This window comes from Pseudopodoces humilis, chromosome 4 (genome assembly GCF_049639895.1).
Source record: "Pseudopodoces humilis isolate 2021_Gansu_Grassland_sample_001 chromosome 4, ASM4963989v1, whole genome shotgun sequence".
Classification (NCBI taxonomy): Eukaryota; Metazoa; Chordata; class Aves; order Passeriformes; family Paridae; genus Pseudopodoces; species Pseudopodoces humilis.
In genome coordinates this window covers 24,395,983-24,423,903 of record NC_142203.1, presented here as the reverse complement: position 1 = coordinate 24,423,903, position 27,921 = coordinate 24,395,983, and the positions used below count along the sequence as shown (strand labels likewise).

The 27,921-nt window shown below is 43.9% G+C and overlaps 1 protein-coding gene and 1 pseudogene across 1 annotated transcript in view; one reads left to right on the top strand and one right to left on the bottom strand.

The window, feature by feature from the left end:
* Positions 1–13,191: 13,191 nt before the first annotated feature.
* LOC102106061 (3'-5' RNA helicase YTHDC2-like) overlaps positions 13,192–27,921 on the top strand; it is a 31,602-nt gene continuing 16,872 nt past the window's right edge. The window contains exons 1-8 of the mRNA XM_014257098.2: positions 13,192–13,372; positions 13,626–13,716; positions 15,379–15,575; positions 17,348–17,547; positions 18,196–18,362; positions 23,862–23,964; positions 25,184–25,340; positions 27,143–27,250. Coding sequence (XP_014112573.2) covers positions 13,192–13,372; positions 13,626–13,716; positions 15,379–15,575; positions 17,348–17,547; positions 18,196–18,362; positions 23,862–23,964; positions 25,184–25,340; positions 27,143–27,250 — 1,204 coding nt within the window. The remainder of the gene's footprint in view (positions 13,373–13,625; positions 13,717–15,378; positions 15,576–17,347; positions 17,548–18,195; positions 18,363–23,861; positions 23,965–25,183; positions 25,341–27,142; positions 27,251–27,921) is intronic.
* On the bottom strand, positions 20,499–21,346 carry LOC148184464 (uncharacterized; annotated as a pseudogene).

Below are 27,921 nucleotides of genomic sequence, written 5' to 3'. Positions count from 1 at the left end.
CTATTGAATACAGTCTGGATGAAACCCTGCAGGAGATGACCCTTGAACAGCCACATGATGTGGTGGTGACCCTCCTGCGGTGTGCCCCATCGTGTGACAGGTAAAACACCCACTGGCCTGGAGGGCTCAGGACTTAGCAGCCTGAGAGCCCATCAACCTGTACACCCTGCCCCACATGTGCTGGCAGAAAGGGGAAGATTTTCAGGCCACTCTGACGCCCTTCTTTCCCAGTCATGGCATGATGAGGCCCTACTGCCATGCTCCTTCCCTACCCGTTGAGGCACCATCCTTTGGCTGTCTGCTGCTCACAGTAACAGTCTGGATGAGTACTGCTGGAGAGGGGCAGTGGGCAGAGGCAGAGATGGGGACCAGCTGGAGACTCTGCAGCTGCTCAGGCCACTGTGTTGTGGCCAAAACCCCACTGACACATTGTTCTGGGCCTGCAGTGTTGCTATGACCATGTGGAGGGCAATTGTCTCCTCAAGAGGAATTGCAGAGAAGGTGCTGCCGGAGCTCCTCTGTGTGCTGGAAGACTGGCCGCTGCACAGCACATCCACCTCTGATAAGGACAATGCAGATGTCTTTTCCTTGGCCGTGAGTTTCTGGATGACACCCAAGCACATCCTCAAAGGCTGCCTCTCTGGCACCTCTCCATCCTTTGTCCCCCACCACTGCATCCCCTGCCCCCACTTGGTGTGCTAGAAACCTGGGTTCATGACAGGTGCAGAGGCAGCCAGGTCAGATGCTGCTCCCCCTGCATCTGCCCTGGCACAGAGCAAGGCCTGAGCTTCATCCTCCCACGGCTGGGCCCTGCCACAGAGATGTCTCTGTGCTAGCATGGGCTGTTTTGGTTTTTGCAGGCAACCAGAGCACTGTGGGAGATCATTCACCTGCCCCAGTGCCCAGAGATATTGATTATGTATTTCCCGCGCCTCTTTGTGGCTCTGCTCTTCCAAGTTTTTCTCCAGCACAGACCAGCTGCCAGTGGAGGTCAAAGCCTTCTGGAGGCGATGCCAGCACAAGCACTGCCTGCCCAGCAACCCCAACAGGTGCTCCGTTCTGGTCCTCCCATCTCTCCAGTACCCTTGGAGCTGGGGCCAGGATCTGTGGCATGACCTGAGCTTTGCTCTGCACACAGATTTGCATTGGTGACCCTGAAAGCGCTGCTCTGTCACCTTGATTATGAGGATGTGGTGTCTGGAGTTGAACGTGAGTGTGGTTGGGACACACTCCTCAACCCTGACACTCACCACAATACAATGGGTCTTCTGGCCAGGTGAGAGCCCCTCTCTCCCTGCTCCAGCTGTTATTTCTTCACAGTATGTACATAATCCCTGTGGTCATGAGTGAGAGGGACTTGTCACGGATGGATGGTGCAGCAGAGTGACAAAGCCTTGAAGGGCTTGGGTGCATTGGAGCAGCCACAACCCAAAATACCAGTGTGTCTGCGCTGATGGCACAAAGCAGGAGTTCTGTCTGCAGGCAGCCTCACTAAGGACAGCCTGCTGGGTACAGGGAATTTGCATCATTGGCTACTCACAGCCTGGGGGACAGGACTGGCCCGTGGGCAGAATGGGTGGGTTTTCAGCCTCTTCATTCCTGAAATGAGCCTGCTGATGTTCACCTTCCTCCTTGTAAGAGGCAGTGGTGAAATACGAGACCTCTGTGAGTCAGTCAGAGGAGAGGTTTGCCTGCCGTGCTCATAGTTGAAGATGTCTTTTTCCCCTGCCAGAACAATGCTCAGGATCTCACAGTCCTCTTGTTACCGGATTGCACGCTACCTGTTCAGGCTGCTCCGCAGAGAGGAAGCCCGCTGGGAGGTCGCTGCCATGGCTTTCCTTGTTGAGGTGAGCCTGATGGTGAGCACTGCCTTGCTGAGCTGTGTCCCACCACTCTGCTCTTTTGGAGGTGCAGCTGTAGGGGAGTCCATCTGGTGAAGGAGGGGTAGAGGTGGGCTCTGCTTTATGCTCTTTGTCTCTTTTTGTTGGGGTGATACTTACGACGCCTATGGTTTGTGCTATCCTTGTGACAGCTCCTCCTTTTCCCTCATGCTTTTACAAGGTCATATTGCAGGCTGACTAGAGCTGGGGGACAAAGTGGAGCAAGTGAGCAACTTGTGCATGACAGTGAAAACACAGGGGTGCTCTGCAGCCTCTACTACCTTTGGGCTCTGCTGCCATTGATCTTGCATATGCCCTTATTGCTGTTCGTACCTAGCCCTGTGCAGTGATAAGGCTGTATCAGCTGTGCATCCCTGTCACTGATTTGTGTGTTTCAGATCCTGCCTTGCCTTACCACAAAGCAATGGGGTGAACGCATCCTACAGCTTTTCCCAATCTACCTGTGGAGGGAGTCCAGAGTGATGCGTCTCCTGGTGCTCAGATGCCTTGTGGCACTCTGCAAGAGACCCTCTATGGTGAGAAGCAGGCAGCCAGCCAGTCAGTGGGTGGCTGAGTAGCACAATAGCTTGCACTTGGATGGACTTCAGAATGGCAGCTTCTTCCAGCTCTTCTGGCTTCCCATTCATCTACCAGACTCCATCGGAACAGGCCTTTGGCTTCTGGGCTCTGAGGCAGTAGCATGGGATTGAACTGCTGGAGTGGTTCTGGCAGCGTTTCATGGCTTCACAACATTGCATTGTGTTCCACACAGGCCAACACAATGTGGGCCCTGACTGAAAGCCTCACAGAGCTGCTGAAGGAGGAAGACAGGGAGGTGAGGGAGATGACCCTCTCTGTGCTCAGTGACATGCTCCTGAACAGAGATGCACCAATTGCTACTTCCATCGCTCTGCAGCTGGTTGAGGCACTCCAGACACTCTTTGTCAATGTAAGGCTCTGTGCCCCCCACCACATGTGCTGCGTGCTGGCAGGAAACTCTTTCATTGTGGATTTTCAGTTCCATGCCCAGGTGGGCCTGGAGCAATCAGTTCTGAGGTTCTTGCTCTCTTCCTTTTTACTAGGATACTGGTCCTGTGCAGCTGCTCTCTATTCGCCTCTTTCAAGCAGTGATGGAGTTGGTAGAGGAAGGGGGTAAAATGCCCCTACAGAGGAATGTACGCCAGAGCCTGTTCCCACTGTTCTGCCACTTGCATGACAAGAACCAGTTTGTGGCAGAGGTTAGAATTTCTGAAATGCTGGTGACCAATTTGGAGGTGACTTGGCTGCCTCCTGTGCTGATGCCTTGATGAGCCAAAGGCCCATGCATCTCCCTTCTCTTAGCTACAGAGCAGCAGTTCTGGGATACCTCTATTCTGCTGTCCTGGCAGTACTACGTGCCTGAGATGGGTGTCGACCTGTCACTCTGCCTGGGCAACAAACTGACTCATGGTTTCTCAGTTGCTGCATCTTCCTACTAAGGGGCAGGAAAGGCCCTGAGCCTTGCCCAGGTGCAGGTGATACAGGTTCTGTGATCTCAGCAGAGGTTAAATCTTGTGTTATCTGCTGCTCTACAGGCCTCTTGGGAAACTCTGCTTCAACTTAACACATTTCTGCAAGAAAGTAAATTAGAGGATCTATTGGAAAGCAAATGGAGAGGTGAAAAGTGCATGGTAAGGATGGACTCAATGCTTTTTAAGGCCAGCACAGTGTATTGCAAAGGAAAGCACTTCATGGGGATAAGCTGGAGAAATTACTCACTGTAGTGCCATTCCAATTCTCTGCCATGTCTCCTCCAGGTGCCGACCATTGTGAGGGACATTTACCAATGGCTCTCATATGTCAGGGATGTGTCTGCTGAGCACAGACTGGATAAAACCCTGCAGGAGATGACCGTGGAACAGCCACATGATGTGGTGGTGACCCTCCTGCGGTGTGCCACATCATGTGATAGGTAAAAGACCCATTGGCCTGGAGGGCTCAAGATTTAGCAGCCTGAGAGCCCATCAGCCTGTACACTCTGCCCTCACATGTGGGCAGGGGCAGAGATGGGGACCAGCTGGAGACTCTGCAGCTGCTCAGGCCACTGTGTTGTGGCCAAAACCCCACTGACACATTGTTCTGGGCCTGCAGTGTTGCTATGACCATGTGGAGGGCAATTGTCTCCTCAAGAAGAATTGCAGAGAAGGTGCTGCCAGAGCTCCTCTGTGTGCTGCAAGACTGGCCGCAGCACAGCACATCCACCTCTGATAAGGACAATGCAGATGTCTTTTCCTTGGCCGTGAGTTTCTGGATGACACCCAAGCACATCCTCAAAGGCTGCCTCTCTGGCACCTCTCCATCCTTTGTCCCCCACCACTGCATCCCCTGCCCCCACTTGGTGTGCTAGAAACCTGGGTTCATGACAGGTGCAGAGGCAGCCAGGTCAGATGCTGCTCCCCCTGCATCTACCCTGGCACAGAGCAAGGCCTGAGCTTCATCCTCCCACGGCTGGGCCCTGCCACAGAGATGTCTCTGTGCTAGCATGGGCTGTTTTGGTTTTTGCAGGCAACCAGAGCACTGTGGGAGATCATTCACCTGCCCCAGTGCCCAGAGATATTGATTATGTATTTCCCGCGCCTCTTTGTGGCTCTGCTCTTCCAAGTTTTCTCCAGCACAGACCAGCTGCCAGTGGAGGTCAAAGCCTTCTGGAGGCGATGCCAGCACAAGCACTGCCTGCCCAGCAACCCCAACAGGTGCTCCGTTCTGGTCCTCCCATCTCTCCAGTACCCTTGGAGCTGGGGCCAGGATCTGTGGCATGACCTGAGCTTTGCTCTGCACACAGATTTGCATTGGTGACCCTGAAAGCGCTGCTCTGTCACCTTGATTATGAGGATGTGGTGTCTGGAGTTGAACGTGAGTGTGGTTGGGACACACTCCTCAACCCTGACACTCACCACAATACAATGGGTCTTCTGGCCAGGTGAGAGCCCCTCTCTCCCTGCTCCAGCTGTTATTTCTTCACAGTATGTACATAATCCCTGTGGTCATGAGTGAGAGGGACTTGTCACGGATGGATGGTGCAGCAGAGTGACAAAGCCTTGAAGGGCTTGGGTGCATTGGGGCAGCCACAACCCAAAATACCAGTGTGTCTGCGCTGATGGCACAAAGCAGGAGTTCTGTCTGCAGGCAGCCTCACTAAGGACAGCCTGCTGGGTACAGGGAATTTGCATCAGGGGGACAGGACTGGCCCGTGGGCAGAATGGGTGGGTTTTCAGCCTCTTCATTCCTGAAATGAGCCTGCTGATGTTCACCTTCCTCCTTGTAAGAGGCAGTGGTGAAATACGAGACCTCTGTGAGTCAGTCAGAGGAGAGGTTTGCCTGCCGTGCTCATAGTTGAAGATGTCTTTTTCCCCTGCCAGAACAATGCTCAGGATCTCACAATCCTCTTGTTACCGGATTGCACGCTACCTGTTCAGGCTGCTCCGCAGAGAGGAAGCCCGCTGGGAGGTCGCTGCCATGGCTTTCTTTGTTGAGGTGAGCCTGATGGTGAGCACTGCCTTGCTGAGCTGTGTCCCACCACTCTGCTCTTTTGGAGGTGCAGCTGTAGGGGAGTCCATCTGGTGAAGGAGGGGTAGAGGTGGGCTCTGCTTTATGCTCTTTGTCCCTTGCAGTTGTGGCGACACTGTCACTGCTGTGTGTGTTTCAGGTCCTACCTTGCCTTAACTTAAAGAACTTAGATGGACGAATGCTACAGCTTGTCCAAATCTACCTGTTGAGGAAGTGCAGTGTAATGCGTCTCCTGGTGCTCAGATGCCTTGTGGCACTCTGCAAGAGACCCTCTATGGTGAGAAGCAGGCTGCCTAGCTGAAGCTATGCAAGCAAGCAGTGTGTGGCTGAGTAGCACAGTAGCTTGCACTTGGCTGGACATCAGAAGATGGGCAGGTTCTTCCATCCCTCCTAACTCCCAATTTGCCTGCCATAGCCTTTGGCTTCTGGGCTCTGAGGCAGTAGCATGGAGTTGAACTGCTGGAGTGGTTCTGGCCATGCAGCCTTTCATGGCTTCACAACATTGCATTGTGTTCCACACAGGCTGAAAGCATGCAAGACCTTACTGAAAGCCTCACAGAGCTGCTGAAAGAGGAAGACAGGGAGGTGGTGTGGCTGACCCTCTCTGTGCTCAGTGACATCCTCCTGAACAGAGATGCACCAATTGCCAGTTCCCTCGCTCTGCAGCTGGCTGAGGCACTCCAGCCACTCTTTGACAATGTAAGGCCCTGTGCTACCCTGAGTCCCTGAGATGCTGCCAGGAAACTATTTCCTTGTGGATTTTCAGTTGATTCCCAGGTAGGCCTGGAGTAGGCAGTGCTGAGGTTCTTTATGTCTTCACTAGGATGCCAGCCATGTGCAGCTGCTCTCCATTCGACTCTTTCAAGCGGTGATGGAATTGATAGATCAAGAAGAACGAAAGCCCCTGAAGGACTGTGTGCACCAGAGCCTGCTCCCGCTTTTCTACCACATGCATGATGAGAATCAGTCTGTGGCAGAGGTAAGGACACTGGGCTACTGGTGTCCCCTGTGAGGAGGCTCAGCTGCCTTCTACTGTAATATCTCAAAGAATGCAGTACTCCTGCCTCCTTCTGGCCTTTGGCTGGTACTGTGTCCTGGGATGCTGTGCCATCTCCCAGTCTCTGCTGCTCTGCAGGCCTCTTGGGAAACCCTGATTCAAGCAACAATATTCCTGAAGAAAAGGAATCTTGAGCAGCTGCTGGAGACAGAAGAGCTGTGGAAGTTTGGTGAGCGCCTGGTAAGGGTGGCCCCACACCATGTCTGAACAAGCTCTCTACCCTCAAAACCCACTGTGAGGAGCTGGCAGCTGTGGCCCCTGCCTACTGCTGCACTCATCACCAACAGCCTGTTCACCACATACTACTCCCCTTGGGTGTGTGGCCCAGCAGGCTCTTCTCCAGGCTTCTGTGCAGCCCTGAGCCAGGCTGCCAACAAAGCCCCAACCCAACTGTGCTTTGGCATCAGGACAGCACTGAGGCTACCTGTGGAGTAACCATCTCTCTGCTCCCTCCAGCCCAGCTGTTGGCTGGCCTTCAGGGGTTTCCATGCAGGGATGTCAGTCTGGGATGCAGGGGCTGCCCATCCAAGGGGAAGAGTCATTGCCAACCCTTCCCTCTGTCCCCTTGTGCTTTCTCCAGCTGGAAGAGGAGAGAGACAGAGCAGATGGGTACCTGCGCCAGTCTGTGATGTACCTGCAAAGCCCACAGAAGTCCATGCGAGAGGCAGCCATTAGGCTCACTGGTGAGCCAAAACCCTCAGGGTCTCTCACTGCCCTACTGCAGTTTGGCCCCAGCCCCAGGAGCAGGACTCAGCCCAATAGCTCTGGTTTCCTGACTGTGCCTCAGGACTCCCTGCCTCTCCCACCTTTGCCCTTATGCTTTACACATGGGGCTCAGTCCTACCAAGGGGAGGAGGACATGTGGCCAGGCTGGCAGCACTGGTGCTGGGGAGCTGTGCCACTGGGGTGATGCCAGACTTGGCGTCCCAAGTGCTTAGCAGCTGCTACTTGAGCAGGCAGCAGGAATTGTTCCAGGTCACCTGTGAGGATCAGTGAGAGCAGTGGGATGTCAGAAGGGACAGGTGTGAAGTATGAAAGATCCTGGGCAGGGTTCTGCTCTCTGTCCACACAAGGAGTGGTGTGAACAGAGCAGACAGAGATTTAAGGGACACAAGAGGTATTCATGGCAAGCACTTTAGAATTTATCCTTTTCCAGTTCCCTTGTGTGCATGGGAAGATCTGGGATTGGGTGGGGTGGGGACAGGGTGGGGCAGCCCTCACAAAAGGGATTCCTGGAGCCCCTGAAGGTCTGGGCTCTGACCTTGTCTCTATTCCTCTCTGTTCCAGCTCTTCAAGGCACAACAAATAACTTTAGCCCTTCCATCTCTAACCTCGTTACTCAAGCCCGGCACTTTCTAAGAACTGCAGAGAGAAATCCTTACTCCAGATTCAAGCTTCTGCAAAACCAGCTCTGTGAGGCATGGAAGAAGCAAACTTCTGTCTCAGGACATGGCAATGTTGGGTTACGCTGCAGGAAGTCCTTGCACTGCTGACCGCAGGAGCTCTCAGGGCCATATGAATGGAAATATTAGGTGGCTTCTGGCCTCTCCCAACACACAGAATATCTCTTCTCTTAGATCACTTTTCTTCACCCCTTTTAAAGACACTTTTAAAATGCAAAAACAAGCACTATTTTTTGTGAACTAAAGGTTCACAGTCTCTTTTTGGGCTCCTGACAGTCAGAGCCAAATCTGCAGCTGGCACTGCAGCTGAACACTGAGCTATCTGCACTGACCATATATCTCAACACTCCCACCCATGTTTTAATTGAGCATATCTGCTAATACACTAGGAGAGAAAAAAAATGTTTCAAAGCATTTAACCACTGCTCTTACATACAGCATTATAACAAATAACAAACTTAACAGAGTTAAGGCTAACAAGAGTGTCATAGGACAGAAATATTTATCAATATGAAACCACAAAGGACCCTCGAAAATCAGTTACTGATCAAGAGATTGATCCTTCTCTACTTGTTAGCATATTGAGTCAGGCAGGCATCACCATCTAACAGAGAATATTCTGAATTGGAAGGGACCTACAATGATCATTGAGGCCAATTCCTTAAATAAACGGTTCATATGGTGATTGAAGGTGTACGTGACCTTGGTGTTATTAGCAAGCTGATTGATTGTATTTGATAAGGACGGTAGAACAGAACAGCATAGCCTTGGAGAAATAGAAACAGGATGCAACTTACTCAAGCAGAAGTCATACAAGAGTCAAGCAGGATGCCAGCTAAGCTCTGCAAGACAAAGCAGGAGTTTTAAACAATTTTGCGCTTACTCAAAAGTGGGGGTCAAGGAGCGGCCACCTAAAAAGGACATCAGATGTTGAAGACCACAGAAGACTCCCTAAGAACCATGTAAGGACTTCTGATAAGGGGTGTGACTATGTAACATAAAGTAAAACATGTACATCGAGTAAGTGGTGATATCTAATGATTATGTAAATCAGCATGGCATGATAAAAACTCTGTTTACCCAACAGTCAGGGCAATTAATTAGAGGAAGGATCCTCCAAGTGACCAGCATGCTTCAATAAAGAATGTCTGTTTTCTAATTCTCAAAGCTGTTGTAGAAAGTTTCTATCTGGAAAATTTTGGTATCATATTTGCTATATAATGAGCACTGGTTTCTTTATGAAGGCTTCTATTCTTCCTCCTGAATAAGTCTTTCTTGTTGGGAAGGCTTCTGCCTAGCCTGACAGTTGGTCTACTACCACCCTGCCACAGGTGACATTTCTGTGGGGTCTCTGCAGTCCCTGAAAAGGGAAATCAGTCCATAGTCACCCGCCCAAGCATGAGCTCATTCTGCTACTTGAAAACTCATGTCATGTTGGCCAGCTATTTGTACTTCTCTTTTGAGGTGGCATAAATTCCTGGGCTGGCCATATTTTTTTGTACTTGGATAACTATTGCCTGTGTCCCTCCATAGGATTTATCATGAAACCACATAGCCAGAGTGACTAAATATTCTTTGTCAGAACTGGTATTCCCCTAATTGCCCACATCCCATCATAATTTTGAGTTGCCTTTCATTTTTCCCATTGTACCTCTTCTTCTGTAGAGAAGTCCTTCTTTTACATTGTCTTAGGGTTTATAAAATTTGGCATTTCCTCTTGTCAGCCATCAGAGTCACAACAGTACATTATACTGGGTGATGTGAAAATCCATGTTTTTTCCCACAACACCCCCCCATTGCGTGACACAGCCCAAGAGCATACCAAGAATCTGTACAGACATTCACTCATTTCCCTCTTTCCATAAGTGCTGCATGCATTAAAAGTACCAGTTCTGCTATTTGTGCATGCATCCTTGCTGGAAGTGGTTCTGCTTCTGTTACCTGTCCCCAGCTCACTACAGCACGCCCAGCCTGTTGCAGTCCTTGGAGGGAGTAGCATGAGCCATATGCAAATAGAGCTACATCTGGTTTATGTGAGGGAACATCACTTAAATCAGTCTGTGCTTTATTTGAAATTTGCATCACTTTCTCACACTGAGGATGTTTTTCTCCATCATCAGGTACTGCTATTAGGTTTTTGGATTAAAGGTGTTAAGATGCAGTATCTATGTGTCCGTTGTGTCATTGGGACTTTGGGCTCCTCCTGCTGCTGCCGCTGAGTTAATACAGGCTGGTGCTCCTGCTACAACTGTGTGTAGTTGCAATTGATTTCTTATGAGGTCCTAATTTCTGCGTTACCTCTCCATTAGCTATACTCTAAGTTCTCAGTGGTCTCAGTCAAAGACTTAGTCTGTTCCCCTAACCTAGGAATCCATGGATTTCAGATCCCACAGCTCTGAGAAAAACTCACGCCTACTTTTTGTGATCAGACATGAGAGCTTAATTATGGCCTCTCTTTGTTATCATTTATTGTCCCTTCCCCATAATGCAGCCTAAAGATTTAAATTTCCTTTTGACACATCTGAAGCATGGATGGAGATGCACTCTGTTCCCTTTCTGCTAGGGCAGCTTCATCTACCAATTACAAACATTCTTTCTCATCACAGTTTTCTTAGAAGTTATTTTCATGAACTGTTTGTACAAGAGCTGATTCCAGTAATTTTGTATCTTAATTGCAGTGCAATAAGTGCCAAAGCCTCTGCAGATTCAAGGGGCCTAACATACTTCCTAAAAGTAAAAACACTTCCCCATTCACAATTTTTTTTTTTTTAAACAGCAGCTTTTCCTTTTGTTTTTCATCAAAGGAGCAATTAAAAACACTAGGCAACAGAGACAGTTCCTTGCTCAGGCAGTACTCTCTGCATATTATCCTCCTGGAAGAAAATGAAACAGAATTCCTCAAGGTAATAGATATAACGTTGTTTTGAATACTAAAAAGATTTCCTGCTCCTATGACCATGCCAGTAAACCAGGCCACTAAGAATGCTCTTTGTTTTATAAATAGCAAATCTTACCAGACAACTGCAACAGTTCTCCATATTCTGGAGGAAGTCTTCAAATATTTTTTGCAAGTTTACTATCCTCTTATTTAAAATAAATGTACACATAGAAAAATGTGGGTTTATAACTATACACACACACACACACACACACACACACACACACATACAGAATTATCACTATTACAAGCACAAGTACTAGTCATGCACATACAAAAAATGGAGCAGCATTTCAGCATGACTTCTGAAGTACCTCCTTTTGGCATGGTATTTCAAATTTACACCACAACAATCAATTCAAATAGTCACAAACAGCACATGGTTTGAAAATGAGCGTACCTCTACATCAGATCTTTGTGGGTACCACTCTTTGAAGAGACGCTATGTGCACATAGCAGCAATCTGGAGTGAACAACTCCTTCAGTGTGTGTGCTTTCCAGAGATGTGGTCCATCTGTGCACGAATTGCCTATTTGTTAGTTGCAAAATAAACTCTTGAAATGTATTGAAAGATCGCCACACACTAAAACACTATCGCTTGCACATGATATAGCACAGGTCTTTAAATTGTTTCCTACTTCATCTTTTGAAATTCTTTAACAACTCTCCTACCAATGTTTTTTCGCTATACCAAGTTTAGTTAATCCCTCAAATCATCTGTCAATGTTCACAGAGCAATTCTGGGAGATGGGCAGTTCACCTGCTGTGGATATGGTTACAGTCTGACATGGACTTTTCCTTCCCCATAGGCTGGTGAGAACTCACTGGGCACTGTCAGACTGCTCCCTGGAGCTCCCGATGGCTTCTCTGGGATAGGTTTCATCAGCACACTGGGTGCCTTGTGACACCCATCTGTGCCACTCTGGATTTGGGCATCTGAATTCATCTCCTCACTCCAGTTGGTGAAGACCAGCAGAGATCATGAACCATCTGTTCTGAACAGCCTTTGCCTGCCCGTTTAGGACTGCCTGACCCCTCTTCAACAGCTGTCCCTAAACCTCAACCTCCCTGCAGGTCTTACGAGGGACCCCAGCCCCTGCATGCCTTACTAGGGACTCCAAAACCCCTGCATGCATCACAGGGGACTGCAGCCCACACATGCCTTAGGAGAGACCTCGTCTACCCTGCACACCGTACAGGTCACCTCAATCCCCTGTGCAGCTTGGGAGAGACTAAAAAACCCTGTGTATGTGCCTTTTGCAGAGGAGGCTGTGCTCCCATACTCAATGCACTAACCAAATTTCACCAACTATGGACATAATGCTGCAGCAAGGAAAAGTCCAGAATTAAGAAGTTTATTAAAAATAATTTGAGACCGTTACAGTTTATATTGAATATATTTGGGAAATTTTAGCATTCATCCTTTGTATCCTCCCTGCTTCAAAGATCTCTGGTCAACTCACATAGTTCCCCATGGACTCCACAGCAGTTGGATGTTTGAAGAAGGGGAGCTGTGAAGATGGTGGCCTAGGGTCCCATTTGGACTGCCAAACTTTTAAGAAAACTTCCCTATCTGACTATATCACGACCCATTTGTCTGGGGACATGATGTTTGCTGTGAATTCTTTGTACACTCGAACAAAGATAGCAGTCCATGTGTCAGGGACTTTTATCCTTTTACTATACAATGACCTGAAATCCAGCAACTGGCCCTTCCAGCACTTCTATGGAACAGTAGAAGTGTTGGCTAACAAGCTCTCATTTGCAACTAACAACCTGCCAGTCCTCACCACAGACTTTGTTACAAAGCAAGGGGTAAAATATGATAGCCATACTTTGCCAAGACATAACAAGAAAGGAGAGACATAAAGATGGAAGAGAGAGAAAGAGAAGGAAAATCTTGATGACTCCGTAAAACATTCAAAACAAAGCTGAGGACTGCGATATTATCACCTGCACTTAACGCCATTCAATGAAATGGCATGATTCGCGACCTGGCAAGTATCAGCGCCGCTTCTCCACGCACGGCCGACAGTGACACAATTGCGCAACACTGCTTCCACAACACACACCCTTACACCCTGCCGGGAACAAACACCCCCAGGCAGGCGCTTCCTTCCGTTTGCAGAGCGGCTCCGCCTCCCGCAGGCTCCGCGCCGCTGCCAGCTCGGCCCGCTGCCGCCCGGCGCTGGGCAGGCGGCACGGCGCCGCGCCTGGCCGCTGCTGCCGCCGCCCCCGCTGCTGCCGCTGCCCGGGGGCAGCGCCTGCCGCCCCCCGCGTGTGGCGGAGCCCCCGCTCTGTGGCGGAGCCCCCGCTCTGTGGCGGAGCCCCCGCTCTGTGGCGGAGCCCCCCCCCTGTGCCGCAGCCATGGCGCGGCCCAGGGACGTCCCGCCGCGGCAGCCCGGCGGGGGCGCAGCGGGCTCGGGCGCTCCCGCCGCGCCGGGCCGCGGCCGAGGCGGCAAAGGTCTGAGGGATATCCGCGTGGACGAGGAAGTGGAGATCGCGGTGAACCTCGCTCTGGAGCGGTTCCGCTACGGCGAGGACACGGGTGCGTGGGGCAGCGGCGGGCAGGGAGCCGGGCCCGCGGGCTCTCCCGGGCTGGAGCATCTCCGGGCGCGCTGCCCCGGGGCGGCCGTGTCCCGCACGGGTGCCAGGGGCCAGCGCTGCCACCAGTCCCGCTGTGCACGGGAAGAGTGCTGGGTTTGGGGACCGATAAACTCGCGGCACCGAGGGCATACATCAGGGATACTGCCTGTTGAGTTTTTATGTTCGGGTTTTTAGTTTCTAAATTATCTTTCCAGAGATGGAATTCCCATCTTCTTTCACTAGAACCGAAAGAGCGTTTGTTCACCGGCTCTGTCATTCTCTTGGACTGATATCGAAAAGTAAAGGGTAAGTTTGACTTTTATTTTTATGTATTATTTTCTCTTTTTGGTGCAAATTATGGGATTTCGTTATCGGTGTCTGTCTGTACTTTTAAAACTGTCTGTACTTTTAGCTTATCCTGCAGTGTTTTTGGGAATGGTACCAGAGGAGAAACTTAAGATATAAAAATAAGTGTCTCTGTGCTTTGCTTGATGTCTGAGGTAAAAAAGTGCATGCCGTGCTAGTTTGCAATGCAATTTTGAGAACTTCATGTGCATAAAAAAGACTTCTCACAAAGATCCTTCCTTGTTTGTTTTTTTTTCCCCTGTGCTAATACATTTTCAAAGGTTTTACATAGAGTCTTCTTCGTTGACAGAAATGTAACTTAGAGTAGCATGTTGGAAAGAGTGCTTCTGTTGGGAAGCATAGAAGAGGGTTCAAGTATTACTAGCTGGCAGAGGGAGATATCCTTCACTGCTACTCAGCACTGATTAGGCTACACAGGGAGTGTTGTGGCTGTCCAGTGCTGGGATCACCAGGAGGACAGAGGTCTAGACTGGAGAGAGTTCAGTGGAGGACCAGCAACCTGCTGAGTGGCATGGAGCATCTGCTGTATGCAGAAAGGGACAGAGTACTAGGTCTTTTCAGCCTGGAGAAGACAAGGCTCAAGGGGGTCTCAACAGTGTATTTCAGTTCTTGAAATGAGGATGTATCTGAGGATTTAGAGAGGACAGAATCCTTTTTTCCAGGAGCTGCTGGAGGTGGCTGTGCCTCTCCTCACAGAGGCTGTCTTTGCCAGCACCTGTGTACCTGCACCAGTCTTCCACTCCTGCCAAGGACAGGCCACCGGGCTCTTAGTGTGGCCTTCTGTTCTTACCCTGAGAAGTTGTTTTGAAAGTATTAATATGTTGGTTATAGCCCAGGCAACCCAGGTTGGTTCAGTTTCAAATATATTTACAAAAATACTTTGTGTTTTGGTGTCAAGAGTCACATTTTTGTACACAGGGTGATGAGGGGAAACAGCCCAAGCTTTAGACTATTTTTTCCTAGAATAATTAAACCTTACACAAAGATCCATTTTCACACAGCCCAAGAGTTCTAACTCTTGAGGCTCAAGGGGATGCCAAGGAAAGGTAAGGGGTCCATTGATCCCTTAAGTAGATCAGTGATATGGTAAATGTTTTGGCTCCATTTCTACATAATAAATCCTTGATAATGAACATCCTGATACCTGATATGTTTTACTGGATTGTGTTAAGGCTTGGAATGCCACTAGCAGGGAGTTTTTTTGTCTATTCTGCCTATTTGGTTTTTTTTGAACTTAAAAATCTTTCCAGATAGTCTGAAAGTCAGTTTGGTGTCATAACTCTCAGTATTGTTTGATGAAATGATTGGTAGTATTGATAGGCTGTATTTTGGGAGACAAATGTAGTGATAACTGGGACATGGTTATCCAATGTCCACAGTGTCTGTTCTGCACTACCTCGCATGAATAGAAGGTGCTTTTGATGATGACTATCGTGAATGTTGCATTATGCTACTTAGGACATCATTTGGAGGATTCTAATTTTGCAATTGTATTTGAAAACAAGGTAAAAGTCATCTTAAAAGAGTTCTTGTCAAAGATCATTACATAGAGGTAGCTAGTATGTTTATTCCTGAAATGCCTTTTTTTTTCCTTTCTCCCAGAAAAGGAGCAAATCGATACCTAACTGTAAGAAAAAAGGATGGATCAGAACTAAAACGTGCAGTAATGACTTGTGCCTTAACTCCTGGTACAAAACGCACTGTTCATACTTTAATTCAGAATTTTCCTGTCACAAATAAAGAAAGAACAGAACTTCTGCCAAAGACAGAACGAGGGAATGCCTATGCTGTTGAATCTGGTATGTTCAGTGTATCTTGTGATATGGAATTGTCAATCAACAAGAGTACTTGAAAAAACAAACCACAATCCAGCCCCAAAGAATCAACTCTTATTTTCTGTCTCTTCTTCTGTCCTAACTGAAACTCTTCTTTCCAAACAGACCTAATAAGTTTTTGACTTTTAATTCTTAATACAGGGTCTTTTAAAACCAGTGTCATAAGGTGCTCAGGCGGTCATGTCACCCACATTGCAATGTTTTCCCTGTATCAAGTTAATTTTGATTCTTTGAGCCAATTTCAGCCAGAATTTTTTTTTTAATTTTTTTTTAAAAAAAAACAATTGTGAAATATGGACTCCTGCAAGTTCCATGGAGTAAGATTAAAGAGACAAGTGTTACCATCACTCTGTGTAAGAAAACCCTTAAGTGATAATGAGACTGGCTGTTGTGCTGTTAGGAATCCATGTCCTTGATAAAATAAGGAGTTCATATTTTGTTTTGTCATCTAAAATAGGTTCGGTGTCTAAGAGCTATTACATAAACTCAGACTATTATATAAACTTCTTGATTTCTAACGTATGTAAAGTTCTCTGGAAGACAGACTTCTGATATAAGATGTTTAAAAAACAATGCTTTTAACATGACTGTTGCCTTAACAGTTATGTTTGTGAAAATTTTGTTGTGTTTCCTTGTATAAAGCTGGGTGTAGCGAACAGAGAGCATAGCAGTGTGCCTTGTTTAAATGGATATTTCTGATTCATTGTGTCTGTGCTTTAAGTGCTTGCGTTGCTAGTTTTCTTTCTCAGTTGTTTAATTTGTTTAATAGGATTGTTTAGTGGACAGAGGGAAACTATAATAAAAGTACAGAAAAGCAATTTCTTGTGGATGTAGGGTACAAATGAATGAATAGTGTAAAATTTATCTTTATTTCTTTAGAATGGTCTTTAGCTCTTTTAATTTGTTTGTCTGTGTCTGTCTTGGTAAAACAATGTCACTTAATATATGAATCTGTTAATTGAATGAAATAATTGCATTATGTCTATATAATTGCATTAAAGTTGCATTTATAGTGACCTTCTCATTCTTCTGAAAATAATTTTTAGGGAATTGCAGAGTAGCATTTAACATACTGATGTTGAAGTAGCATCCTCAGAAGACTGCAGGGTTTTAGCTACTTACACATTGCTTTCTGATTCATTACACCGCTGTGTGGCTCCAGGGCTCTCAGTACATCATGTTTCAATTAGTATTTGTTAAGAGTAATCTTACAGACTAGGCTACTAGGTTGTGTAAGACTGACTGAAAGGAGGTCTTGAAAGATCAATAAGGATGTGGAAGAAGGCATATGAATCACAGTAAAATTGTCTTTTTGTTCGAGAACACACTTTTCAGTTTGGACTGACTTAAATATTTAACTCTGTGGTGGATTTTTCTAGGCAAACTCTTGAGATTAGAATGTGTAAACAGATACAAAGGCCAAAGTTTTTTTTCTCTGATTTAGTTTATATTTCTCTTTAAGCTTTTCTTACCTTTTTTTAACTCAAGCATTGTGCTGTGATAACTCAGTTCTGCTCAAAATTTCTATGAAAGTAAAAAAATCCTTTGAACTATATTTATTTCAAGCACCATAACAGGATGTGTTACTGTGAAAATCACTTTTAAAAATGTCATGGGTTTCTCACTTCATCAACAGGCATGCTAATAAAATCAGGAGTGTTCATTTTTAAGTACAATTTTAACCAGTGTTTTATAATTTATAATTTATTTTATAATTTATTGGCTTCTTTCCACAGAAAACAAAGAAGTGAACAAGACAAGTGGACGACTTAGTGATGGTATCCCCCAGGTTCCAGTGAAAAGAGGGCAATCAGAGTTTGATTCCTTCAGGCAATCACTCCCAGTTTTTGAAAAACAGGAAGAAATTGTTAAAATAATAAAGGACCATAAAGTTGTTTTGATTGTAGGAGAGACTGGATCAGGAAAAACTACTCAAGTACGTTTCTTAAATGAAATAAAAAACATAACAGCATTTATACCAAACAATATATGATGCCAAATCTGTAATAAGGAAGTTTTTTTTTTCTATTTTTAAGGCTTTTGTTTTCCTATGTAGTTCAAAGTGTAGTGTTCCAGTTAACTTTTTGCTTTTGCAATACTAAACCAGCAGATACATATTAAAATTTATTACTATTTAGAAAAATAAATCATTCTGCACAATTATATGATGGATATCAGTTTTTCATTAAAATCATAGAATATTGAAGGGAAAGCAGCTATGGTTTTGTATACCCCTTTACTTCTAAAGTTAGTTCCTAGTAACTAGAGTATTAGTGTGTTACAATGAAAGATTATCTAAAGGTTTTTTACAGAAATTTTCCTGAAGCAGGAGAGAAAAGCTGCAACTTCTGTGTAGGTGGTTGGGTGTTTTTGTTGTTGTATTTTGTTAGAAAGAGACTAAACTTAAAAGCTGAAACTGATTTTTGTGGCCTTTTTTGCCACTTCAGGTACCTTGGCAATGATGATTGTATTGTGAATCATTTTGCAATATGTGTGATACTGAGGTGTAGTTACTTGTTTCATTGTGATAAAAAAGTTATGAGCCCATCAAACTAAAAAGTAAATTTAAACCACTTCTTTACAGATCCCCCAGTTTATTCTTGATGACTGTCAAAAAAATGGAACTCCCTGCCGTATATTTTGCACTCAGCCAAGACGTTTAGCAGCACTTGCTGTGGCTGAAAGAGTGGCAGCAGAAAGAAGAGAAAAGATTGGCCAGACAGTTGGTTATCAGATCCGATTAGAAAGCAGGTACTGATGGCATTTCTTAAACTCAGTTGATCTAGTGTTGGTGTTCTGTGTTTTTAGTCATGTGATTATTTAAACTATAATGTATTTGGGATGCAACCCAGTAAAATATCACTGTGTAAAAAATGTAAGTAGGATGTGTAATTTTGGGTAATGAATGTTTAAGAGTTGAAAAGGATGTTTTTTCTCCTGTATTTTGCAGTTTCATGCAGTGAGTTGTTCTATAGAACTGAAGTGCTTTCTCTTGATACGGAGTATGTGTGTGGATATTCTTGTCCTTTATGCTTTTAACATAGATGAATACAAAAGTTCTGCAAGCTTTGAAAATAGGTAGGAAGACCAGCATGCTGTGACAAAAGCTATGTAGGGAGAGTTGATTGGACACAGAAAAGGGAAATCAACAAAATTGGAAAGTGAACAATGCTGTTTAGTATTACCAATCCACTTTGGGTTAAATTTACTCTTTTCTGTCTTTAAAGCAAAAGCAGAAATTCTAGATGACTTGATGGGTTTGCTCCTAAAGTAGGGCAGGGGTGGGTGAAAGTCTGAAAATTGTATGTGATTTCTAAAATCTTTGAATTGTGTAAATAGTGGGATTTTCAGGAATGAGCAGCAGTTGGAATACAAGTGAGAAGAAGGTGGCAAAAGGTGTGTCTGATTATCTTGCTTATATGGATAAAGATAATACATTTCTAATGAAAATGAATGCACTTGAACAGCAAAACCAAGTTAAAGAATTTTGATATGCATACCAAAGATCACACAGCTATTAACCAATTAGAAGAGCAAGTAAAGGTGAATTGCAAGTAAGGTGAATGAATATTGTGTGGAAGAATTATGCTGAATGAAGAAAAACAAAGTATAGGTCAGATGAAAGAATTGCTGGAAGTAGTAGAGGAGAGCCAGCATTCGCTTGAGAAAGAGTAAAAGGGAGGGATGGCAATGTTTCCAACTTGTCAGAAGGGTTGGATGGAAGTGTTTGTAGTAACACAGAAATCTATTTTTTTATCTTTTAGTGTCTGTTAGACAGTAATGGTGATTTCTAGAAGGCTGATGAAAAAGAAGAGTAGAGATTAAAAAAGTAAAGCACTTCATTTGGTATGTGTTCGGTGAATTCCAACATGTATGAGTATTTTTGAAGTGAAGAAAGAATTCTAAACTTGAAATACAGACATATGTATGTGTGTTCCTTTGTGTAGTACTCTGCAGTTTTTTCTGGAAGCTTTAAGTACTTCAGGTGTCAATGTTGGAGGAAGTAATTGCTGTTATTACTTGCACAGCTAGCACTGCCACAGGTAGTAGGTAGTTTTAAAGAGTTTTAGGTTCAGCTGATTTCTTTGAGATTCAGTCAAGTATAGTGTATTGTGTTTGTATGGCAATGTTTTGATAGTGAGGGGAATGGTTTTTGTGAGAAGAAGCTTCCCACATGTCTGATAAAGCCTCTGCCAGTTGAGAGGCTGTTAGAGAGACCACCTCTAGCCAAGGCTGAGCCCATTGGTAACAGTGAGCATGACTCTGGAACAACATATTTGATAAGAAAATCTGTGCAGCAGTACAAAGAGAGGATTGCCAATATTTGAGAGGAGTAGTTCTGCAGACCCCAAGGTGCCAAAGAAGGGGCAGGAGGCGCTGCAGGTGCCAAGGTAGAGATTCTCCAGCAGCCTGTGGTGAAGACCATGGTGAGGGAGGATGTTACCCTATTGGTCCGAGTCAAGATCAGAAGCCAATTTTATTGAGTATACAAGGGTTATATAGGGTTTAACTTGTATGGCACTTACATAGGGTTCTATATTTGGGAACAATTTCCCATTGGTTACACACTCTTCATGACATCAGTTACCTGGTAATCATTACAAAGTTTCACAGCATGTCTCTTGGTCACTCCTACCCCAGGGAGTAGTTCTCTGTGTCTGTCTCTGCCGTGGTTTCTGTTTGATTAGGCCTAAGACACTAGGCTCCTTTATCAGTTCCATTGTACCTGTTTTATTCCCCTTACTTCCCCCTTCCCATTCAACCAAAAATACCCTCTTAAGTGACTTGTCTATTAATTTCTGCAGGCACTGTAAAATATAAGGACTAACTCTAACTGCATAATATAATGCCTAATACATATAAGCTTATTTTAATTAGATTTCTTACCTATCCACTGAATCTCGGGTCTCCCTGATGTTGACTTAGCCAGTCAAGTCTGTCATCTACTTGCAGTTTGTTTACACCCTCTTTCAGGGCTTGAATGCTTGTGTAGATTGAGAGAGAGTAGTCGGACAAGTTCATACAACACATTCCATCAAACTCATCACATCCATGTCCTTGTGCTAAAAGCAAGAAGTCTATTGCTGCTCTGTTTTGCAAAGTAGCGTGTAGAATAGAATAAAATCAACATCAGTTAAAAGTCCTGTTAATGCTAAGGACATAGAATTTCTTCGTTTAGCTAGTCAGCAGCCTAATCTATTAAGTAATCCTAAAGTTTTTCCCGCTGCTACAGCAGGGGTAAAAAACAATGCTGCCCATCGCTGTCCAAAAGACCAAAAATCAAACTGGTCATCACAATTATTGTCAAAATCATGTAAAGTTCTTAGTTCTAGAGGGATATTTATGTTGACAAATCATGGATGTGGTTGGGGTTAAAAGGGATAATCTCCCAAGGCTACATAGTCCTCCTTTGATATTCAATGGGATGGCAGGCCAAGCCCTATCCCCACAAATTAAAAATACCCCAGGAGGCAAAAGTAATGGAGCATTGGTAGAGTGAGGAACGATAGTGGATGTATAATTAATTAACACCAAGCACTCACATTTTCCTTCACAGGGTGATGAGGGGAAACATCCCAAACTTTGGACTGATTTTTCCTAGAATAATTAAACCTTACACAAAGATCCATTTTCACCCAGCTCAGGATTTCTAACCCTTGAGACTCAAGGGATGCCAAGGAAAGATAAGGGGTCCATTGGTGCCAGGCTTTCGCATGATTGATGTTTTTCAACATTGTACCTGCATGAGTCAGGCAAGGCCAGTTTTCTGAGGGCAGAGCGACAAGGCATCTTGAAAAAGGATTGTCAGGCGATGCAGTGGCCAAACACAAGGTATCCTGTCCTGAAATATTTGCTAAGGTTATCCAAACATTTGGTTTTGGTTAACAGGCCATGTCTGAGCACTAGAAACAATTCCCAGTAAATAACATAACATTTGGGAAGTCATTGTTTATCCTTATTTTCAGTAGCTACAGGGAACTACTGTTCCACCCAAACTGGATTTTCTGTTTTCCAGGTTAGTTTTAAAGTGACATGTGCTTCAGTGACCCCCATTAAAAATCTGATTGAATCCTAATCAATCACCTAATCCCGGTGAGAGAGAACATCCCTCCCACATAGTACCATTGGCACTGGTAACACAAGTGGTTTGACTGAGGTGAGGTGTCCCTCCGGACCTGTGATCTGTATCAAGTGGCGGCTTTGGTAGCTCTGGCTGCTTCCCCCGGTGCCTGAAAGCACCTGGGACATTTCAGCAAGGGACCATTGTGGGGCCCTTTGGCTCAAGAGATAGCTGTAAAGTCAGCCCCTGTGTCTATAAGGCGACAAGTGTTATCTTTTGTCTTTTTAATGTCAGGATACTATGGCATGTGAGGCATGGTTCAAATATAGGTTGTACTCAGGGTATTTGGGGTGTTCCAGTGGTCCCAAATCTTCCTGTTCGGTTATGTCTGTGAAAGGTGTGCTCATGGTTTGGGGAAGTAAAATTAATTGAGCTATTCAAGGTCCATTGGGCACACTGCGAGGGGTGGTCGAGGTGTCCAAGCTGTGATCATTATCTCATTGTCAGAGTCAGAGCCTGTAACCCCGGGAGAACAAACAGTCCCCAGAGAGGTGGATGACTGACCTAAAGGGAGTGCATGCATACACTGCCCTGATGGTCCGAAAATTCCTGTGGGAAGCAAATGAAGAGATCAATCAAGTAATGTTACTGATGGAGGTTGCCAGATCCAGTCCTGCGCTCCCTGCTGTGGCAGGTTGTAAATGGGTGATGGGCTGGTGAAGGCTGCTTGTGGCCAGGCTGAGGCTTGCTGTGGTCCTCTCTGAGGCATCGGCTGAGGTATTTGTATCTGTGCGTGGTGCCTCTGGCTTCAGTTCCCCAATATCGGGTGCCCTTCAAAATCATACTTGGAATGACATGGATTAGCAAAATGCCTTCCCTTAGGACACTGAGGGCAAATACCGGGAGCTTTGGATATTACCTCCCCCTTTTTCCATTTTTACATCCAAAATGGCATAGTGAGTTGGGGTTAATAATAAGTTCACCAGTCCCTTTAAATCATGAGGGGTCATCAGCTGAGTTGACAACGTAGACTGTAAAAGATTAGCAAAATAGAGAGACCCCAGCCCTTTATCAGTTCCATTATGGTCTCTGGTTTATTCCCCGTATTACCTGTAGCCCATGGAGGTCCACACTGGAGCAGTCCACCTGCAGCCTGTGGAGGACCCCAATACCAGAGCAGGTGGTGCTTGCCCGTAGGAGGTTGTGACTCTGTGGGAAGCCAGTGCTGGAACAGGCTCCTAACAGGACATGTGGCCCCACAGAGAGCAGAGTTTTCACTTGAGCAGTTTTGTTGGTGGAACTTGTGAGCCCATGGGGGTCCCATGCTGGAGCAATCTGATCCTGAAGGACTGCACCACATGGGAGGGACCTACACAGGAGCAGTTTGTGAAGAGTGTAAGAAATCCCCCCCATAAGGAGGAAGGAGCAGCAGAGACAAGATGTGAATTGATCACAGCCTCCACTCCCTGTCCCCTTATGCACTGAGGGGCAGGAATTAGAGAAAATTGGAAGTTAAACCTGGGAAGAAGGGCAGGGTGAGGGGAGGTGTTGTAATGTTTGATTCTATTTCTCATTATCCTATTTGGATTTAATTTGTAATACTCTAAACCAAGTTGCACAAGTCAAGTCTGTTGTCCCCATGATGGTAACTGGTGAGTGATCGCTCCCTGTCCTTAACCTTGACCCATGAGCCTTTTATTGAATTCCATCTCCCCTGTCCAGCTGTGGAGGAGAGGGATAGAGCAGCCTGTGTGGGTGCCTGGTGTTCAGCCAAGGTCAAGTTACCACATGTAGACAAATACAAAGACTGTATCTGAAGTTATTCTGAAGAATTGTGACCTGTTTCTTCAAGGCAGTCCACGCTAAATTTTGCAGTAAACTAATAGAAAATGGTGAGGTTCTCAAGATTCTGTTTTCCTTGCTTATTAATTTAGAAAAAATTAATCTCCTATTTTTTGTTAATCCCTTGTCTGAAGTTTTGGAGCATCAGCTCTAAGAATCCTTAGGAGCTCTTAGGGAACAGGTATAGTTTATAAACAAACAGTATGTGTGAGCTCTTTTTGGTGACAGAACTGTGATTCCACTTCTGGTGAGCAGCTGTTCAATCATTAATTTTCAGTAAATAGTGGAAAGCTAGTAGCATTTAAATGGTGAAAAAAGCTGAGGCATCTTTGTTCACTGTTCTCTAGGGTTTCTCCAAAGACACTGGTAACCTTTTGCACTAATGGCATACTGCTTCGCACACTGATGGCAGGAGACAGCACCCTGTCAACTGTGACACATGTAATTGTGGTAAGGACATTGTATTTCCTGTGAGATAGAGCAGTAGATATTGTTTCTTAATTGGAAGATGAGACTCTAGTTTTCTGCATTAATTTGATGGAAATTTAAGTTGTTTTTGTTAAGTTAGAATCTGAATTAACTTTAAAGAGTTACTGATTTTTTTATTGTAATGTGCATATTTTTCTGGGGTTTGTTGCTTGTTTTTTGTTTTTTTTTCTTGTAAAAGCATCTTATATTAGGTTTGTGTCAACAGTTAATTTTGGAATTGTGATGTGATTGTGGAGGCCAGAGGTCAAAATTTTTCTCAATTTCCTCTGTTAGCAGAAAAGTCTTAGGAAGGCTTATGTAGATATGGTTCAGTGTGAGTATGTCAGAATTTCTGTTTTCATGTACTTGATTTTGCAGTACCAAGTTTTCAGTCCCTTTGTTTGCGCAATATTTTCGACATGTAGTCTTAATTTCCAGCAAATTATTTGTGTTCATTTATGATTATGTGAACTTCCTGTTGTGGAGTTTGGTAAGTCAATGAAACCAGAATGTTTACTGTAATTTCTCCATTGCTGAAAACAGAAAAAAACAAGGTAATTTTAGGTGCCTGTCTGTTTACCAAGGAGGAAAAAAAGCACAAGAATGGTTTGTGCATTTTTCACTTCAGCCTGCAAATCTTGTTGATTCATACATTCAGGATATAAAACTAAACAGAAGATAGACAAAGATGATTAATCAGACATGTGCCTAAATGATAAGCTTTGTGCATGATTTAATGGATCTAAAAAATCTAACTTTTTTTTTTTCTCATTATGTGGTATCATACAGTTCTTTTAATTCTTATCAGTTGTGAAGGGGAATATTATTGACATAAGATTTGTCAGATTTGCAGTTTGTGGTATTATCTTGAAAATGAGTTTCAATTGCAAGAATTTGTTTCATATACTCTTTTTGATCTCTGAAATTAAGATTTATGCATTACAGTGCAGTCTGCATTACAGGTTATGCATTACAGTGCAGTCTGCTCTGATATCTTTATAAAACTTTTTGAAGTATTTTTGACTTCTGGATAATTTTAAAAAAACCCTTCTTAAGCTAAACTTAAACATTTTAATACCTCTGTAACGTACCACCAAGTTACATGTTTTAATTTAAAAAAAAATCGTACGTGTGAAAAGTTATGGTCTTGGATCTGTGATGCTTACATGTTCCTTTTTTGATTTTCTTTTCTTTCATACAGGATGAAGTACATGAGAGGGATAGGTTCAGTGACTTCTTGCTAATAAAACTGAGAGAAGTGTTGCAAAGCCAAGCTAATTTAAAACTAATTATTTCTAGTGCTGCTCTAGATGCAGATCTCTTTATTAGGTATTTTGGATGCTGTCCAGTAATACACAGTAAGTACCTAAGTAAACTCTTAAATCTCAGTATACCTGCCCTGAGATTCATAGACCTTCACTGAAATGTACCAAATCATTCTGAGATAAATACGCTGACCATCACTTAAAGTGCTTGTTCTTTGTTTACTTGAGGTTGTTACTTCTTAACTATTTGCCTCCACCTCAAAGGGAACTGTTTTTATCAGTGGATATTCTGTAAATGCAGGGATGTCCTGGCCCCCATTCGTGTTCAATTCAAGGAGGAAAAGGTTCTTAAAATGCTGGTCTGCATATTGATACAGACCTTAGGATTTACAAGAGTGTGGTATCTATTAGTATATTCCATTAGAATCTAGTTCTAGCTTCAGAGATTGCTAGTAGTTAGTGGATAAAACTCAGATGACTGTATTTATTAATTTCAGAAACACAGTCTTAGGCAAATTGGGATTTATGTTTTAATCACATGATTCTTTTCTTAATTTAGAATTTTCTACAGAAGTCATTGGTTAATTTTAGGGGATGTTCATGAGAAAGAGTTATTTTTTCTTATTTACATAAAAGTGTTCATTTCTGGTTTTCCGTTTTGAATTGTTGCCTAGGAAAATAAGGCTTGCAGCTTATTGCAGGCATTAATCTGGAAGTTACACATGATTTTAATATCTGAAAATTTTTTTGGAGGAGAAAAACCTCATCATAATTTTTATGTGGCTTTCCAGTTTACTTTTTTTGAAGCTTCTTATCATTTTGGATCAATAGATTTATCTTGGACATTCTGACTACTATCTCTTTCTTCAGTTTACTGCAGTGGTTATACTGTTACCAAATACTGGACTTCACAGGATAATCACAATTGAAAAGATGCTTTCTCCAAGTTTGCTAATTTAAGTATTAAGAAAAAAGGGTTTAGATACTTTGTCTGTTAATATAATGAAAAAGGTTTGATTCTTCAGCAGTTTAGCTGACACAATCCTGACCACAGAAACCAACATTTTTTAGTTGTGGGTTTCTGTAGAACACAGAGTTTGTGGTTAGTGTTAGAAGACTTCCTCCATGACAGCTTCTAAAAATATGTGAATTGTAGCTTGTTCTTTCTGAAGGAGAGAAAAGTCCTAGGTGATACAAACTTGGTGGTAAGTATCTGCTAAGGAACCAAAAATAGATATTAATCCTTCCTGTGTAAAAACATAATTTAATACGCATGAATAAGGTCTAGAAAACAGTAATGTTAAAAGAGAGATCAGGGTAAGTTCTTAGGAGAAAAAGACCATGGGAAGTAAGTCAGTAAAAAAAGCCAAAATTGGCTGCACTAATTGAGGACAAAGATTGAACTGTCCATCTCCTCATATACCTCTCATGAAAGGAGGTAGTTGAATACAGACAATGGCAATCTGCTCGTGGGATTTTGCACTAAAACTGTCTTAATTGCTCTTATATTAAGAAATTCAGGTGGCTGACACAGTGAATTTTGTCTTGTACACTGAAACAAAAGTGACTATTTTCTTCTCATTTGATAAAATTGCAGTAAATAACTGTCAGTCTTATATCTCTTCCTTAATGGAATTGAAGAGGTTAATGAAAAACAAGGTATTCATCTGGAATTTCCTTTTAGAGTTTTTTTTTTGTGGCCCAGTTGCTTAAGGAAAATAAACTCAAGTGAAGATACACTTACAGGACTTTCCAAGGAATTTAATAATTCATTAAATCAGGCCCTAATCATGTTTAAATCGCTTTCCTGTCTATAATAACTGCTCTTAAGAACTAATGTTCATAAAGTGAAGCTTGGGAATATCTAATCTTTTGTGAATTATTTCTGCTTTTAGTCCAAGGAAGACCTTTTGAAGTCAAAGAGATGTTTTTGGAGGACATCTTACGAAGTACTGGGTATACAAACAAAGAGATGGTAAAGTACAAAAAAGAGAAGCAGCAAGGTTGGTAGACTTGTTAACTGTTACGGCTTGACAATGAGTCTCATTGAACAACAAATAAGATGATTCTCTATCAAAATTCATATTGTTAAATGAGACATGATTAGATGACAGCAAGTATCTTTAAAACTCTGTTTACATTGTTGATGTAAACTGTGATTGAAAAAAATATTTTTACTTTCAGCAGTTATATTCTTTCAGTTAGTAAATGTTACATTTTTCCTAATGATGGAATAGAAGTACATACATGTGGGGGCTTTGCCCTTGTGAAAATTATGGATACATAAGATACAATATGCTGACATTTAGGTGCAAATTTAAGTGCAGCCATTAGAGAAAGCAGGATTTTGTACACTTTGCACAGAAGTAGTTTCTGCTATCAACATTTTTAAGTGCGTTCTTCAGACATGGATGCATTCAACATATTTAGGTCAAGGAGCGGAACCACACTTGAACCAAATGCAAGGGGTTCTTTTCAATTACCTTGAAAAGAACCCCCTGTTTTTTTTACTTAATTGATGAAGTGTTTGGGTATATTGATCACAATATTTGAGAAGTTTTGAAAGTATTCGGCTGAAAGTAAATGATCCTTATGAGTATTAAAAAAAAATAAAAAAAGGCCAACCCCAAAGCTATAACATACAATCCTAACTACACATTTTTCATGGTGCTCA